The 17,619-nt window shown below is 44.3% G+C and overlaps 2 protein-coding genes and 1 long non-coding RNA gene across 3 annotated transcripts; all 3 read left to right on the top strand.

Annotated features, from left to right (window-relative positions):
* Positions 1–6,167: 6,167 nt before the first annotated feature.
* Positions 6,168–8,723, top strand: LOC139830018 (uncharacterized). The gene is made up of 5 exons (XR_007856059.2): positions 6,168–6,386; positions 6,497–6,816; positions 7,556–7,652; positions 8,191–8,224; positions 8,309–8,723. It is a non-coding gene; the product is annotated as an uncharacterized lncRNA (long non-coding RNA).
* Positions 8,724–13,990: 5,267 nt separating this feature from the next.
* LOC139832386 (uncharacterized) lies at positions 13,991–14,835 on the top strand. Its single transcript, XM_071822133.1, has 2 exons — positions 13,991–14,142; positions 14,205–14,835. Exons 1-2 carry the CDS (start codon positions 13,991–13,993, stop codon positions 14,833–14,835), a joined length of 783 nt encoding a protein of 260 aa, XP_071678234.1.
* Positions 14,836–16,647: 1,812 nt separating this feature from the next.
* Positions 16,648–17,118, top strand: LOC139832385 (uncharacterized). The gene has a single exon (XM_071822132.1). The coding sequence runs from the start codon at positions 16,648–16,650 to the stop codon at positions 17,116–17,118; it is 471 nt and encodes a 156-aa protein (XP_071678233.1).
* The last annotated feature ends 501 nt before the right edge of the window (positions 17,119–17,619 follow it).

The raw sequence follows: 17,619 nt of genomic DNA, 5'->3' as shown, positions 1-17,619 counted from the left end.
TAGTTAATTTACTATGGCCATTTGGTCTTATAAGGATAATGCATATTTCCACTTGATCTTACATTATTTGGTACTACCTCCGCTCCATATTTCCACTTGATCTTGCATTGCGACAACTAATATGGAACGCAGTGAGTATCCACTAATACATTTATGTAACTATGTTTGAGGTTTGGAGCATCAAAGCTCAGAGATGTGTGACATTGTTCTTCTGTTTCCAATGAGGATGCGCGAAGAGGGGGGGGGGGGACTCGTGGTAATGTGTCTCCCGCTTCCCTCTCTGATAAGAACTAAAGGAAGGACATACTTGTGCTCTTTTACCATGAGCTGATCAATATGACCTTACTGGTCTTATTTATCTTTTGTTTTCTTTTGCTGGAATGGAGTAGTTACCTACCAATTGTGTCATTGATTATGCTTTGCTTCATGCTAAGGAAATGAACGTTTATTTAGTTGAACATGATTTACTTGTCCTCCCCATAGTGCAAATCGATCTCGGAATTTGTTCATTTCCTTGTGTGCAGGAACAACCAAAAAAAACATGTTCTTCTTTTTTGGCTTTGGTTTTTTTTATTCTGAACTAACATATGTATGCATCACTGGTTATATATGATTGGTGTGTAAATATGTATGTATTACTGGATCGAGGACATCAATTACAATATTAGGATTGCAACAACTTTGTTCAGATTTGAAGCTTAAGCTTTTTTCTCCAACGTTGGATACTACTTTGATATATACCCTGATGGTTCTTGGACGCAAGTTTGTCCCTATCGCACAACTATCTTAGTTTAATTCTCATTGTGTTGTTGAACGAGTGTCTACCCGCTTGGTCCCGTCATTTTTTTTCAACTTGACCTGCGAGGACTATTCAATTGACGTGCATATCACCCACATATTTAAGATTGGTAGCATTGTTTCTTGGTCTTGCATAATTTTCGTGTCTTGTGTGAGGGTCATGACATTGTTACCTTGCTCAATTGTATTCAAGCCAATGAAGCTTATAGGTGCACTCATATTCTAGCATTAGGAACTTGATTGTACAATCGAGGAGCTCTCTCTAATTAACTACTGATGGAAACTATAGTATTGATGGTTCTTGGATGCAAATTTGTCTCTATCGCACAACTATCCAAATTTAATTCTCATTGTTTTGTTGAAGGAGTATCTACCCGCTTGGTCCCGTCATTTTTTCGACTTGGCATGCCAGGACTACTCAGTTGACATGCATATCACCCACATATTTAAGATTGGTAGCATTGTTTCTTGGCCTTGCTTATTTTTGCGTGTCTTGTGTTAGGGTCAGGGCATTGGTTTTTTGTAAACGGAGGCAAAAGCTTTGCCTCATTCATTCATAAAGCAGAAAGGTGCCCGATTTTTAGGAGAAAATCGGGCAAAAACCAACAACAACAGTGCCAGAGCACACCCAAGACCACACACCCCGCCACAAGGGGACACCCAGCCACCCTGGCTACCCACAAAAGCTAAGAAGCTCAAGCCGGCCTATGCCAACCGAGCCTCGGAGAGGAGATGCGCAAGACAAGCGTCGAATAGGACCTTCACCGGACCACCCCTCGAAGATCATCGCACACCGCCCGAGGGTGGCTTCGACTTCACAACAAGAAGAGACCACCACGAAGACATTCGAACACGCCGGAACGGAGCCGACTAACATGACCTTGCCGCAACCAGACCTTGGTCACCACCATCGTCGTTGCCTCTCAAGTCTCCACCCGGAACACCCTCATCTCCGGTTGACCTCCTGCCAACCTAGATGCCCTGTGTGTCGAGGCCGCAGGAGGGCGCGAAGGGGATCATCAACTTCAAGACGACGCCCTCAAGAGGGGACACGACAAAGAATCGACGCCGTCGTCCGATCCCGCGGGATCTAGGCTTTCACCCGAAGATGTGAACCCAAGGCAGCGAAGGTCGTAAAGCTCCACGACCGCCCCCCCCCCCCCCCCCAAGAAGGACGGTGACATCCACAGATGCCGCGCGGTCAGGCTTTCGCCCGGAGCAAATGAGCCACCACGCCCTCATGCGGCCGGATAGCGAGACGAAGACCGAAACCGCTGCCAGCCCGCACTCCGCAGACACACCTCATGCGCGTAAGCGGCGCCACCGCCACACACAAGCCACCACCGCCACCACAACCAGACCAAGGAGCCCGGGAGCTCCGCTGCCACCACCCGCACCGCGCGGGGCTGAAGAGCCGAGCCGCACCATTGCTGCCGACCAAGCTCACCGAGAAGAGCTCTGCGGCCCCCACCAACCGCCACAGAGAGGGAGCTTCGACGGACGCCAACACAGGTGTCCAAGACCGAGGCATCGGCCGTAGCAGCGCGAGCTCCCCGGTCTAGCCACCATGCCGCCCTCGCGGCCACCGCGGCCGCCAAACCAGCCAGAGCACACACCGGGCCGCCACCTGAAATGACCATTAATTTATATTAGCAATTGCATGTTTATCTTGTCTTACACATGTATGTTTGGTAGGCGGTGTCGTTTCTGTGCTGGCCATACCTGCGATTCTCTCCCACTAGGTAATCGAGATATATATTTTATGAATTTAACGCTTTAAATTTGGCTGGCTTTATATTTATATACAACCAGAAATTTTCCTGGCTTTATATTTATATGTTTGTGTATCCTGGTAGATGTTTTCTCGCGGTGATTTTTATTCCTTGAAATCATGTATTCTTTTCTATGCTGAATAGTCAATTCATGGTAAATTGCTGCACCCTTTGTTTAACAGGTGATAGCTTATGAACCGTGGCCAGCATAAGGGGCTCGATCCGGAGGGAGGCACGAAGGATGGCCTAGTTGTCCGCCTGCCCCAGCTACTTCTGCTAGCAGTCCGGCCGGAGCTGCTGTTGGGCGACCACCCATTTGATCTTCTGGTCCTTCAAGCTACCTACTCATACCGCTGGCCACCACTCGGATTTGCTGCTGCAAGTCAGGTCTCTCTCATTCATCCATTTATTCTTGCTAAAAATTCATCTTTTTTCCTAAATGTGTATGCAGTAGATAAAAGCATTTGCATGCATTGATGTATTGATGAGAAAAACATTTGAATGTGTGTGATACTGATGCAACTCGTGCTTTCCTTTTGGTCTTGTCAAATGCTCAAACTGAGTGTGTTGTTAACTGCTCGTAGTATTTGGCATTGAGGTGTTCACTGTATCATATGATTTTCTGCGAAGAGACAAGTCAGATGTGACTTTATAATTAACAGGAAGGCGAGTGTACTTACTTACAATGGAATCTGGGAGGCAAAAACTACATGGAATATCTTAGTATGCACATTTTGGCTTGTGACAGTAATAAACCTCCTGCTTATATTCCCTAGTGTTTGACATCAGATGACATTCCTTGTGTACCTGTGGTTCTTACGGTAATTTCACTACGAATTGGTTTTCTAAGGGACCAATGAATTGTTTGTATGCCAAGTAAATATTTTTTAAGTATGAGAGCACTATATTATTTCATGGGCATTAATCATGATTTGGTATGATACACTCTGGATATGATTCTTAAATACCACCAACTTCTACAAATTCTAATTGATGTGCAAAGTGCATAATTAGTACTACCATTAGATTCACGTTTATGCAGACACAAGTATCCAGTCTAATGTACAAGTTATATTTGCAGTGGGGGTTGAGGTCAGTCAAGTGAGCTTCTAAGCGTGCACGAGTGTAGTCGCCTGGCAAGATGTTTGATTTCATCCATCTCTACAATGGGCATCGAAAGGTACCTCCTTGGGCGCGGTTGAATTCATTTCTTCATGGCTTTTTTGTCAGGTTGCCGATGGGGATCTTGCACCATATGTCTGATGAGAATTCCACAGCAGTGGTTGCGGTGCTCTGCTGATCCAGCAAACAGTCTAGCCGGGCCATCGGTCGAGCTGCTCACATACAGTTGCGCCTTCGTCTTCCACATTTTTTATTTTAATCCCTTTTTCATCTGTACAAGTAGACTGCTTTGGTGTCGCTGGGCAACCTGCCCCACGAGTGGTCTGAGTCTGTGACACCACTGGAGGCGTCCTATATATGTTTGCCCAATCGTGCGTTTTGTGCATGGTTCTATCGGCATTGGACAATACCTTCTCAGCCCTGTCTCCTTCATAATTTCTCTTTCCCGTGCCATTGTTATGGTGACTAAATTGCTTGTAATTTTACCTTCCATTCTTACTTTGTTTCTCTGTTTCTATTCGGCTGTGAACAAATTAAGACACTATTATATGATTGAGTTGTTTTAAAGCTTAATCTTCTATGTAGACAACTTTGCATAACATGTGGACATCAAACACACATATTCTTTTGTCACTACTATTGTAGATTAGATCAGCACGTGTAAAAGTATCAACAAGTATACTTATTTTACTCTGGATGGTAATGATTAGGACTTGAAACTTTGGTGTTAATTATGTGTCACTATCTTGCAATGCTTGAAATAATTTTTCTGAATTTGATGCTTCATATTTGCCCGGCTTTATATTTTTATATGGAAAAACAATACTTGGCTTTTGAACATGCTTTGTGCTTGCTGCATGTGTTGATGCTTGTCATGGCCTATTCTAGAGTATATCTTGTTTGTTGTGCCTTTGAGGTGAAAGACGCAACGATGCGAGATTGTTCAGGCCGGTGGTTTTGTAGTCGGATGCGATGCTTTAGATTGCATGTGGTGATGATCAGGTGCAAAAAGTTGCTCTACTTCACTCTCCTTTGACGAAGTGATGTTTATAATCTTATGTTATGGTTTAAAAAAAACTAGTGTTATTGTCTGGATTTGTGTTTGTTGCTATCTTATGGTTTTTTCTCTAAAGTGTGATTCGTTGGGTGCATGTCAATGATTTCTAGTTTGCCTCCCCTTCTACATTTGTTATAGTCTCGAGTATGAAATTACATCCATTGATCGACTTTGCTCATTTCGGTGTGATAACTCGGCTTGATCCATTGACTCGCTTTCAGCATTTCCAATTTTGATTGAAGATATCGGTCAAAGTACAAGCTTCTAGATATTACTCTACTCTACATTTGTGCAAAATGACAAGTCAATCAATCATGCATTTTTTCTTCAAATGCCGGAGATGTCCAAGCAGACCTTTTTTTTATGCAACGAGGCAATTGTTAGTAGTTAATTAAGCTGTGATCATTCCTTGAACATTCAGTGCCTAAGTGTTGGTTCTGATTACTTGAGAAAGTAGTCGGTAAAAAACATCGATGCCCTATCCACAGAGCCATTTCTTCTTAATTATCTATATTCGTAGTATCTGGGTTTGCCTTTTTCCATTTTGTATGAAGTATTATTGGTTCAAGAATTACACTAAGTATTTGTGTATCATTCAGCAAAATTTCACTCAAGTTATTTTGTTTTGCAATAAGAAAGCATTGCTTTTCTTTTGCTGTTACTTAGCCTGCACTCCTGGAGATTGATTATTTCTATTGTTGTTCAAGTGATTTTCCTGATTTAGAAAGTGAGAATAAAAGAAAGTGTCTTCAGTTTGGTGACGAGTTATTCTTGTTGAATCTAGAATTGCCTCTCGGGGCTCATTTGGACAATAATGATTATGGTATTTCAAGGATACTTGTAAGGATGATGGATGCTTTGAAAATAGTGGATCTAAAAAGGAGATGATTCAGATACTTCATTGAGATGTGTCTCCCCTTAGGTCCATGATGTATTTGTCCATGGCCTTCATGGTGGCCCATTCAACTCATGGTGAATAGCTGATGAAAAGTCATCAACTACCAAAGGTGGTCTGGTGGAAACCATCGACAAAGATGCTAAGTCACTTGTTGGCCAAGAGAATGGCTTGGCTTTCATCAGATTTTCCTCGAGCTCCTTTCTTGATGGTCAAATACAAGGTTTGTTCTTTCATGCTTTAGTTTTCTCTTATGTTGGGAGATTTATGTTCATAACTTTACAAGCTTAGCTTTGTCAACACTTTATGCTTCTCTTCTGATACCATCTTGCTCCGTTATAAATGTTCCAAGATCCTTACCGTTTCAAATGATTTATGCAGACAACTTTGACACAGTGTTTTGGAGCCATCTTACCCCTTTAGGTTAGTGGTCTGGACGGGTTTATGTTGTCCACATACTTCCAACTTCCTTTTCTCTGTGGTTCATACAATTTTTTCTCAGTACAAATAGATCATGCTATTACAATTTATGCTTACATCGCTCTAGGTTATAATATTATCTTATTTGAAGATATACATGGTTCTAAGATATTTTGATGTCTTTGTGTGTTGGCTTCATATTTTCTTGGTCAAATTGCATGCATTTGAGATCATTTGTTGTATAGGAGGTGAGTTATATGCTGTTGAGGAAGATGGTTGCTACTCCAATCGGTAGGCGGCATATTGTATTTGTGACTCATAGGTGAGGATGGTTGTTTGGTTTCTACTGCTGCACAAACATGGGCTGAAAAGTCTGTAATAGCTTAATGAAACAACAAGCTAACGTTTTATCCCCCATTTTTGTATTTGCAGCATCGGATGACTGGTGCATCAAGCGTAGCTGAAATATTATGAAAAGTTCCTGAACAATATAATTGGACTAGTATGGGTTATGTGCTTCGTCAAACTCCTGCATTTTGTTAGGAAATGTTCTCATAGACTTACACTGCATGCTTTCACTGCCACAACACCAAGTTATTTGTGCAAATTTGATCTATAGAAAAGTTACATGCGCTAATTGGCTTCTTAGCAGAGCGATGTCACACCAATTGTTGAAGCTTATGGTGGTTCCTCATTTCGAGTGGAGGATAGTGCCAATTGAGTCTAAATTCCCAGGATATGGGGAGCTCGTTGTAAGTATCCTATCACTTGTATAATTTCATTCAAACCATCATGTAAAGAGATGTTATACTTGCTTGTATTTTGAGGGACTTGAGTGCAACATATGGTGAGCTCTCCAATTGTGACATGAATAATGATGGAAATAGTACATATGCGTTCAAAGTCAAAGCTATTTCAAAATATCCTAGTTGCACTGCTAAATAATATGGAAAAACACAGGGTTTGGGGTTTATGTGCACTATCTGTAGTTATCCCAGTGTAACTGGAGACTTAAGAGTTCAGGGTCATATCATCATTTATAACATGTGACCCATTTGTTGTCAAGCTTAATAAAAAAATTATGCTAATTGACGCAACTTGAAATGCAATTGATCGTTAATCCTATGAAATTTTGCAGGTTCTGTAGCACGCTAACCATATAAATTTATGTAAACCGATAAAAAAGATTAATCCTTCGTATGCGGAGAGTTTGGCATTTCTGGACAAAAAACTTGAAATTGTATGAAAAAAGCTGAGTTCTAGTTTGTGTTTTCTATTGTATGTTGAGCTCCAGTACGGTACATCACTTACGTGCGAATAGTGCACAGAATTTCCTTTGTCGGTATATATGGTTCAGTTTTCTCTCAGAGATTCATGTACTTTTAGGAAATTTGGGCGGGGTAGGCACAACAATATGTTGTACATGTAACGGACAATCTGCAAATAGTGATCCTGTTTTGCTTAGCCGAAATGGTTCATCTTTGAATATAGTGTCTGATGGGTCTGAAGAAGACCTCTCAACCTCGCCGCCGCTGTCCTGCTGCCCATATGTGGATGACCAAGACTTACCGGCGAGTACGGCGTGGAGGTAATGCCACTTTTTCCAACCCTGGTGGTTTGGTATGTTTGCTGCCAATGGTGATTTTTGGAACTGATCAGGCATGCTATCTTGTTAGAGGTGAAACAATATTGACATATTAATTTTGGTGCTTAGTACCCATTTGCAACAATAGATAAATTTAACTAGATACGTACAACTAGCAGAGTAATATGGACCATATTGTTTATTGGTCTTGGCTAGAAAATTCATCTTTTACAGATTAAAATATAACTCCTATTGGAATATAGTTGAGACCTTGTGTAGATAGCATGCACTAGTGCTGAAGATGCACAACTTGATATTGTTCTAGTTAATTGACGGCATCGACGAAACGTCACTAGGCGTAATGCTGGGATCAAATTCTGAATGCAGAAACTTTAGGTGTGTAATTCACAAAACTGTTGTCGCCTTACACAACCAAAGAAAAATCAAAATGTGCTTAATATGTGTCAATTGGCATGTCAACTAGATTTTGTGTTATCTTGTATAGCAACATTTACATTTTTTTTGCATTGATCTCTTGCAGATATGACATATACAACGACAAATAAGTTTTGGAGGTATGGCATTTGGAGACTGAAAAATCTGAAATCATCAGTGTGTGGATGCAAGTAGTTGATAAAATTTACAATGACTTATGTCAGGTTTGCCCTGAACACCTGAGAAGCAGTGAAGAGGCTGCATGTTGATGGTTGTGTGATCTAGTCGTGCAAGGACTTATGTTGAACCTGGTTGGTTGTGCAACATGTGCTTGTGTTGACGTATGTAGTGACTAGTGAGCATTCAGCTACAATACTTTGAGCTGAGGCTTGTTTTCTTATGTTTTAAATGGTAACTAGTGAGTTGAAAGAGATATGTAATATTAGCGTCGTGACAGTTGGCTTGTGAATATTCTTGTGGCGCTTGAAATTTGAGACTGATTTTTTTAAGCTGGTTATCTTGTTTCAACCAGTTAGTTGAGAATTTGAGACTCAAATCTTGTTCCAGTTTTAGTCATGTATCTATGTTGTGAACTAAATGATCTGGGGCAAATAATAATATTCGAAACCTTTTGCTACATGTATTATGCTCCTTTGCTCCATTCATGTCCACATACATAGATTATTTGTTTTTTGCACTTTCGACCTGTATGTTATGACAAATCGTCTGAGAATTTGAGAATTTGCTGCATCATAAATTTCTCCACCTATTCATATTCAAGTTGAGCATGCTGCTCGATAAAATTCCACTACTCCCCTCCGTACCGGTTTAAAGGGCAATTACGAATTTCAAGAAAAAAGTTTGACTACAAATTTAGTCAAAAAACTACAAGATATATGTTAGACAAATTATACCACTGGATTTATATTCAAAAAAAGTTTCCAATAGTATAATTTTTGTGATATCTTATATTTTGTTGACCAAATTAATAGTTAAACTTTTTTCTTAAATTGTGTAATTGCCCTGTAGCCCAATAGAGTAGATCTCAGAGCAATAATGTGCCCATGTCGCGGCTGTACCAGATGCACCTAATTGCTCACAAAACCAAGGGTCCCTTTGGGCCAAAGAAAAGTCCATACTAATCCAAGGAAATTGTGCAGCCTGCAATTATAAGTACAACTCCTCGTTTACAGAGACAACAACTCCGTTCTGGAAAGTTGAAAAGGGCGCACCCCATTAATTATTGAGCACTGCTAACTAGGCTAACCCGCAATTGTCTAGCTGACCGAAAATCTGGTTCCCGCCCTACTTTCTTCCCTATTCTCCCTAGAAATTCAAACCATCCCAAAAGCTCTGAACCTTCCTTTATAAATACAAGATTATTGTCACACACCGCGTGCGGGTTGCGCGTGTGACTTAGACTTTGACTTTTACTTGTCGAGGAGAGGAGAGGGCACTCTACTCTGTGAGATGTCAAATATACAGACTGCCGTCTCCTCGCGTCATCCATATTTCTTGCTCTTCCCATTCAAAGACGCCAGATGGTTGAATCTCTACTACTGGGTTGGTTCATCACGTGACTTGACGCAGGCATGAGGCGTGGCGTGGTGGGGTTAGTGAGAAGTTTTCAACTGGATAGGCGGCGGCGAGTTCTTTATGCCAATTGATCTAGCTGTATATCTCAGGTAATCGACCTATCTTCTCTCCATTCTCTTCCGTTCTTCACCCTTGCCTTTTTCTGCCGTTGGTAAGGAACCCTAACCTACCTAGATTGTCCTTGGAGGTATCTTCTGGTACTTTCTTTGATGCAAGCAACCTGTAATCAAAGTATTTTCTCGCTGGGATGGATGCTCCAATTCGTCCGTTCTGTTGCGATTTTCGTTTGCTGCGGGGAGTAATAGTGGCAGCTCATTTTTCCAAATGAATTTGGGGGTTCAGCTGAACTCCCATGCCCCGACGCTTAGGTCTGCCACTGCTAGTGCTGCACAGACTCGGAGTAGTACTATTTAGTGGAGAGCTAGTAGTAGATTTAAGTTCAGGAAAAGTGGTAGCAGCAGCAGATTGTGATGTGAGCAGATTGTGTTTTGGAAAAAAAGACATATTTGCAAACGTTAAATTGATCCAAGGGTTCTCGTCGGTAGGAATCGAGGAAGATAACACAATTGGTCGCACTTTGATTGCACACATTGGTTGTGTTGTCCTTGTCATCAGAAGTGTTTTCAAAATGGTGGAGAAGGAGCAGGCCTTGATTGCTTATCCAAGTTTTTGTATGAGGTCCCTGGTGCAAAATGTATGGGTCTTGTTGTATTTCAATGTTTCTTTGAGACCCTATTTGTAAAATGTATCTCCACTCCCGAATATTAATGAAGCTCTCGGTCCTTCGGGACCGTTCTAAGGAGCAGAGCCGTCACGGCCGGAGCGGGACCGGAGCACATGCTTGGATAGCTCTCTTATCAAAAAAAAAATGCATTGAAAGAAATGTCATGGAAAAGAATTTTTCAGGACGTCCTTCAATCTTTGCTTATTAAGGAAACCAATACAAGTGTTCTGCGCCGGAGTGCCATTTTTTCCATGACCAGTCAACGCTTGGATGGGTCGGTAGAAGGTTTAGATATATGGAGTATGTCCTAATCAGTAAATTTGGCTTATGCTTGTGGCGATTTCACGGTAGGATGTTAGATTCCTATTTGTTCATTGAATTTCGACCTTTTACATGAATTTTTATAATCTTAGGCTGGTTAGCTTTTCTTCAGTCGTGCAAATAAATCAGGTTTTTGGTTCACCTAGCGGCCTGGCATGTCACACCATTCGAATCACATCATTTTCATTACTATGCTTTTGCTGATTGCGAGGTAATGCATATGACCAACATGGCACTAGCATTCCAATTCTCGGCGAACCAGTTATGATAAAACTCTTAGCTGAATGGTTTGCAATAGTGTTGCACTGGTTTTAGTCAAAAGTTTCACATTAAAAGAACTTTGTTTACGTGTCTTATAGGCTAACCTAAGATCAAATTGTCCCGCTATATCTGCTGCATCTGATTTTTTCTCTGCTACACTATGCTAGGATAAGATACCTACTTAATGTTGAGCACACAGATAAATTTGAGATCAAAAAGAAAAGAGCTTAGATTTTATCGATTCGATATGTCAGCAAAGTCTATTAATCTTTCCTTAATCTTCTACCTATGTTTACATGAAGTCAACCGCACGGCTATTGCTTATGAAAAGTCGATGGGTAGAGGATATCGGTTATGTGTATAGCAACCATATATTTCTATTGTTACTTCTCAGATTTTCATTCCGATTCTTAATCATTCCAGAGATGATGGTTTGTACTCGGCTCTTGACATCTGTAGAGTGATGCACTTCATACTGACATTCATGATTAGCAATAAAAATAGTTTGCGTTAGTGCTAGCAAGAGTTGAATTCTCAAAAAGAAACATCCCGATTGGAGACGAATTTTATACGTAGAAGAATACAAGTTGGTAGCCTTGGAGCTTATATTTCTTTTTAAGATGGGTGGGAACAACAACACGTGCTTTCATGGTCTAGTATATAGCAAAACTAGCCGCCTATTTCAATCTATCAATTAAAATGGTATTAAAAAATATTTAGACTCCAACATCATTCAAATCAAGTAGAAGAACAATTCACATGTCAAAATTCAAATTCAGAGCTAGTTATTTTTTGTCGTTTATCACCACATTGTATTTACACAATGCAATCAAAACAACTGAGTAGTAATATTCTTGTGCTGGAAAAATGTGAGGATGATCGAGAATTTCGTTGATGTACAGGAGCTATTCTTTTTCCAATTCCGCCCATAAAAAAAACTAAAGAAAAGCAAACAACTCCGACCCGCACGATTGGGACCCGGCTACGGGCGAGGTCGACATCGTGGTCGTCTAGAGTGCGTAATATAGCGTCCGACCAATACATTGTTTAGTCAATTTTCACTTTGTTTGATACCAAGCCTTATACCGGACTGCAGCGTACGCAAGTGGGTGGGTACTTACTGCGAATTAAGCTCATGGTGCAGTATAGAGAGGAGCATGCTGTATCGAGGGAATTCAATGCTTTTGTCAGGTGCCCCCCTTTCTCCGGTGACCGCTCCTGGGCGCTGCCATCTCAAACATCAAAGCTCTCTGGTCACTGTAGATCTTCCCCATCAGTTTTCGAGCTAGCAGGAGAGGTGGCCATCGTCAGATCCTTTAGATGATTTGTTTCCTTCAGATGAACTCTAAAACAAATTTTCCGCTGGTTACTCCATTTGGAAGCAATTTAGATTTGTAACATTTACTTTTACCTCATAGAATATTAAAAACATCACGATGGGATGTTGAATGTCAAAATATGTCATTTTGTACTAATGGTTTTGTGTTGTAAAAAATTGAAAACATTATTTTTAAAATATGGAAAGATTCATTGGCAGTTCTCCCAATTAATCAACGATGAAAATAGTCAAAATGGACAATTTTGGAGCAGAGAGTTCTTAACATATTTTTTCTATCTATGATGCAGATAGTAAAAAATGCTAAATCATAAACAAAATACCGTTGCATTTAAAATTATTAAGTTAATAATTGAGTTCGTTTAGTTCACCAATCAGCCACAAGTTCAGGATAAATTCATGAACAATTTGCTAACATTTGTTACCGCTGAACATTTGGATCGGAAGAAAAAAAACACATTCCTTCTACCAGGTCGGAATGAGATCAGTGCAAATCTGTAGAAACTAAGCACGAGCAAGCGAAAACCAAAATGAACACGCAATACGTCCTGAGAGAGAATCAAAAGAAATCACACCAAAACATACGACTGCGGCAGCGCTCGTACCGATTAGTCAACGAGTTCTGGATATAAATTCATGAACAAAAAAAATATTTCTTCTGACCTATTTGAATCAGAAAGAAAAATAGATTAGAATGAGATCAAGAAAATCTATTTGAGAACAATGAAAGTGTGTACGAGAACAACGTTCCCAATTTCCCATTACTAGATTGAAATGAGAAGAACGAAGATTTGTACAAATCTAACACAGAATGAGATCAAGAAAAAATACAGGCTCGTCCAGATTGGATTTCTCAAATCTTGCTATTGTACGGGATTGGATTGGAGTGCATTAAACGGAATATATGAGCACAGAACCAAAAATATCCACCACAAAAGCATTCTCCAGATCTGAATCTTCATCAAATTAAAACAAAATAATCCTAGACTGAGAAAACAAATCTCAAACCTAACTTGCACAGGAACATGGTGGCAACCGCCGATGCGTCTTCCTGCAATGACTCCCGTCGAGGAGGCTGGGGCGCTGCACCGCTGGTTGGGAGGCTGGGGCACTCCCGTCGAGGACCACAGCCATGGCATGGCTGACAGCTACTCAGCCACGATGGGGGCGGCGGAGGAGCCAAATCTCGTGAGAGACCTCGTGCTCATGTGCGCCTCCCCCGTTCCGGCCGCATCCTCGCCTTCATTCCGGACGACGCCTGTCCACGCCAACTCGAACCCCCAATTCCGGCCGCTCTCTCACCATGTTGCTGCATGTTGAGCTCCGTCTCGCCGCCGCTTTTCCTCGATGGAGGTTGAGAGAGAAAGGGAGTCACGATGAGATGAGAGTCACGGGGGAGGGGGGCAGAAGATTTAATGCACGCTGCCTCTCGATGTTAATGTGGCCGGTGAATACCTTGAATACATGCTGGACACTGTCAGATACAGTGCATATATATTGTACTATACAACCACGTGGTGCAATTTGATTGGCTCAGTTTTCGACCTCGCCCGTACCCGGGTTCCGTTCAGCATTTCCGAAACAACTCGGGTTATCTTCATGAATCTGGTGAGGCCCAACATTTCACTGCACGCTCTCCTCAGTCCAAGCCCAGACCTAGCAAGCTCCATGGCGCCGCCGGCGGCGCTGCGCCTCACCGAGTCGCCGCCGGACGAGCTCATCGAGGAGATCCTCCTCCGCCTCCCTCCCGACGAGCCGTCGTGCCTCCTCCGCGCCTCGCTCGTCTGCAAGCCCTGGCGACGCATCATCTCGCACCGCAGGTTCCGCCGCCGCCTCCACGAGCTCCACGGGAGACCCCCGTACTGGGCTTCCTCCGAAACAGCCGCAAGGCCGTAAAAGACTTCGCCGCCACCACAGGCTCAGCCTTCTCCCTCGCCGTCCCAGGTGACTACCTGGCCCTCGACTACCGCCATGGCCGCGCGCTTCTCCTCGACATGGTTCCGGGTTGGGGTGAGCTCGTGCTGTGGGATCCAATCAGTGGCGACCAGGAGCGCGTGCCGGTGCCAGAGGCGATGTGGGACAACACGTTCCAGGGAGACAACCCAACCGCAGCCATTGTCTGTGCGGCGGCCGGGTGCGACCACCGCGGCTGTCACGGTAGGAGGCCATTTCACTTGGTGATGGTCTACCAGAACGGCTACCAAGACGAGGAGTATCTGGAGTGGATCACATGGGCGTGCTCCTACTCGTCGGAGACCGGCGAGTGGGGCGACGTGAGGTGGATCCAAATTTCGGCTGTGGACTTCAGACTCCACACCACCAGCGTGCTCGTAGGGGACTCTCTGCTCTACTTCCTGTCCGATCGTGGAACAATCATCGAGTACGACTTGGCCGGGGAGGATGCTACCACCATCTCACCCCCGGAGTTCGAGGGGTACGGTTCAGTGGCCCTCATTCTCACCAAGGACGGTGGATTAGGAGTTGCTGAATTTTCTCCAAACTTAATAGTGTGACTCTGTCAGTTGTGATTCAGGTAGCACTTGCACGGCGGTTCAACCACAATAACTAATACTGAGGACAGGGTGTGAGCACATTTGAAATTTAGCAACATTAATTTTATTTTTCACGGCCAATGCCTGAAAGCAGATCATCAAAGCTGCGTGTCATTCTTTGCAGGTTGGTTTGGCTTTGAAGAAACTATTACAGGATCTGCACAACTACCTCCTGGTACTAGAGGCGTCGTCCTCAAGCCGAAGCTACAGTTTGGCTCTTCCTGGGTGAATGTCTCGCCTCTAGCCTGCAGCTCTTCTTTTCCAATGGCGGCAAGATCAGCTCGTGGTTCCCCCTTTTCACCATCGCTGCCAAGCAAGTTGATCTTACTTGAAGAAACTAACAGATGTGGTCTCTGTTCTGTTGTGACTGTCGGTGAACTTTGCGGTGTTGGCAAGATTACTCTAAGCTCAACACATACGCAGTGATAAGAAGGCCAGCTCCGAGTTTGAAATGAAGATGTGGGTATAATTTGGTCTCTTTGAAGCTCGCCGAAGGCCCTGAGATGAACTAATTGCATGGTTGGTCCGGCCAGAGTGGGGCAAGGACTACTCTGTAGCAGACGAAGAGGGTCATGCTGAAGATATTGCTTGCAACTACTTTGATGACCTTGTCATTTTGTCAAATTTATTCGGAGATTGCCATCTTGAGGAAAGGTACTGCAATGTTATTTTTCTGCAAGTCTCTGGACTTTTTATTAATGTCTCATAATTATGGTACACGCCTTTGCCATGTCTCATACTCCAGCTGCAGTCTACAAGATTAACTAGGGATGATTATGTTCAACTTTCTGAACATTGTTTCAGAGAACTGCAGTTTAAAATTGCCTTGAACCATCCGGTTTACAAGATACTCATGTGCTACTCCAAATCAACATGTGATGCGGGAGGAGGACCTACCAAATCGAGACATTGCAGGGTGTTGCAGAATCCAGGATGCGCCTGGGGTGTTGCTTCATCAACTGGAACAATGGCGAGGGACGGATCCGGCAGGGGAGGCGACATCGATCGACCTTGTGTCCATGCCTTCTCGTCCAGAAGGAGGCCGGCGGGAGAAGGCTGCAGGGTGCAGGCCGCAGGGACGACTACAAGTTTGGAGGAAAAGCTTGCTCGACGGCGCCGGCCACCTTGAGATGAGCGGAGACTGCCGGCGAGAGGTGCGCGAAGACTGCTGGCGAGAGGTGATCTCGGCGGAGTGACCTTCCGGAGAAGGTTCGAGGCGTGGCCGCCAGGGAGGGAGGAGATACTGCCCCGGCGGCGCCACCCTCCTTGAGGCGGACCCATGGACGGGGGAGGCGAGCGGAGAACGGCGGTGAGACAGGAGCTCAAGGGAGGCTGTCGGCGGTTAACGAGCTCGACGGAGGATGGCGGCGAGAGGCGAGCTCGATGGAGGCCGACAGCGCTAGGGCAGGAGGAGGCCCCCGGAGCGAAGCGTGGGAGGCCGCTGGTTAAAATACGGAAGCGAAGCGTGGGAGTCGGGACGATGATCGATTGGAGCCGATGGTTCCAGGTTTAAAATACAGAGGGTTAAAATAAAAAAAAACCCTGAGAACTACGTGTCGGACACCTAATTCTAGTCGGAGGGAGTAGTTTCAATTAAAATGGTATTAAAAAAGAAGTAAAAGAACAATTCACATGTCAAAATTCAAATTCAGGAGCTATTTTTTCCAATTAAGGAAAAAGAAAAAAAGAACTCAGGTTATCTTCATGAATCTGGTGAGGCCCAACATTTCACTGCACGCTCTCCTCAGTCCAAGCCCAGACCTAGCAAGCTCCATGGCGCCGCCGGACGAGCTCATCGAGGAGATCCTCCTCCGCCTCCCTCCCGACGAGCCGTCGTGCCTCGTCCGCGCCTCGCTCGTCTGCAAGCCCTGGCGACGCATCATCTCGCACCGCAGGTTCCGCCGCCGCCTCCACGAGCTCCACGGGAGACCCCCCGTACTGGGCTTCCTCCGAAACAGCCGCAAGGCCGTAAAAGACTTCGCCGCCACCACAGGCTCAGCCTTCTCCCTCGCCGTCCCAGGCGACTACCTGGCCCTCGACTACCGCCATGGCCGCGCGCTTCTCCTCGACATGGTTCCGGGTTGGGGTGAGCTCGTGCTGTGGGATCCAACCACTGGCGACCAGGAGCGCGTGCCGGTGCCAGAGGCGATGTGGGACAACACGTTCCAGGGAGACAACCCAACCGCAGCCATTGTCTGTGCGGCGGCCGAGTGCGACCACCGCGGCTGTGATGGTCTATTCTGACACCGTCGGCTACCAGAACGGCTACCAAGACGAGGAGGATCTGGAGTGGGCGTGCTCCTGGGGCGATGTGAGGTGCATCCAAGATTCGGGTGTGGACGTACTTGAGGCTCCATCCCGAGGAGACGGCAGCTGGAGTCGCACGTTCGGGAGTCGGTTCGAGTCGCTTCGCTTCTGGAGCCAGGCTGGCAGGCGAGCGCGCGCGCGTAATCAAGTCTGCAGCAGCTGTGATGGTTAGCAGGAGCAGCACATCCTCCTCTGACAGCGACGTGACTGCCAGCCTTGCTCAACATTTAATTAATTCCAAACAGCCTGGGATAGTAGTACTACTACTACTGCTGCTCGCTAGCCCACGAATCCATTCACTCACGTAAACTCTCCATTTCTTTCTTGCTCTCGCATCTATACCTGCCTGCCATTGATTTTCAGTTTCATTCATCCTACACTAGTAGCTAATTTCTCACATGACCTTTCCACATTTCCTCACTCCACTCCAATCAAACA

This window comes from Lolium perenne, chromosome 6 (genome assembly GCF_019359855.2).
Source record: "Lolium perenne isolate Kyuss_39 chromosome 6, Kyuss_2.0, whole genome shotgun sequence".
In the NCBI taxonomy this organism is placed as follows: Eukaryota; Viridiplantae; Streptophyta; class Magnoliopsida; order Poales; family Poaceae; genus Lolium; species Lolium perenne.
Note: the sequence above shows the minus strand (reverse complement) of the source record. Positions and strands in the feature narration are given on the sequence as shown.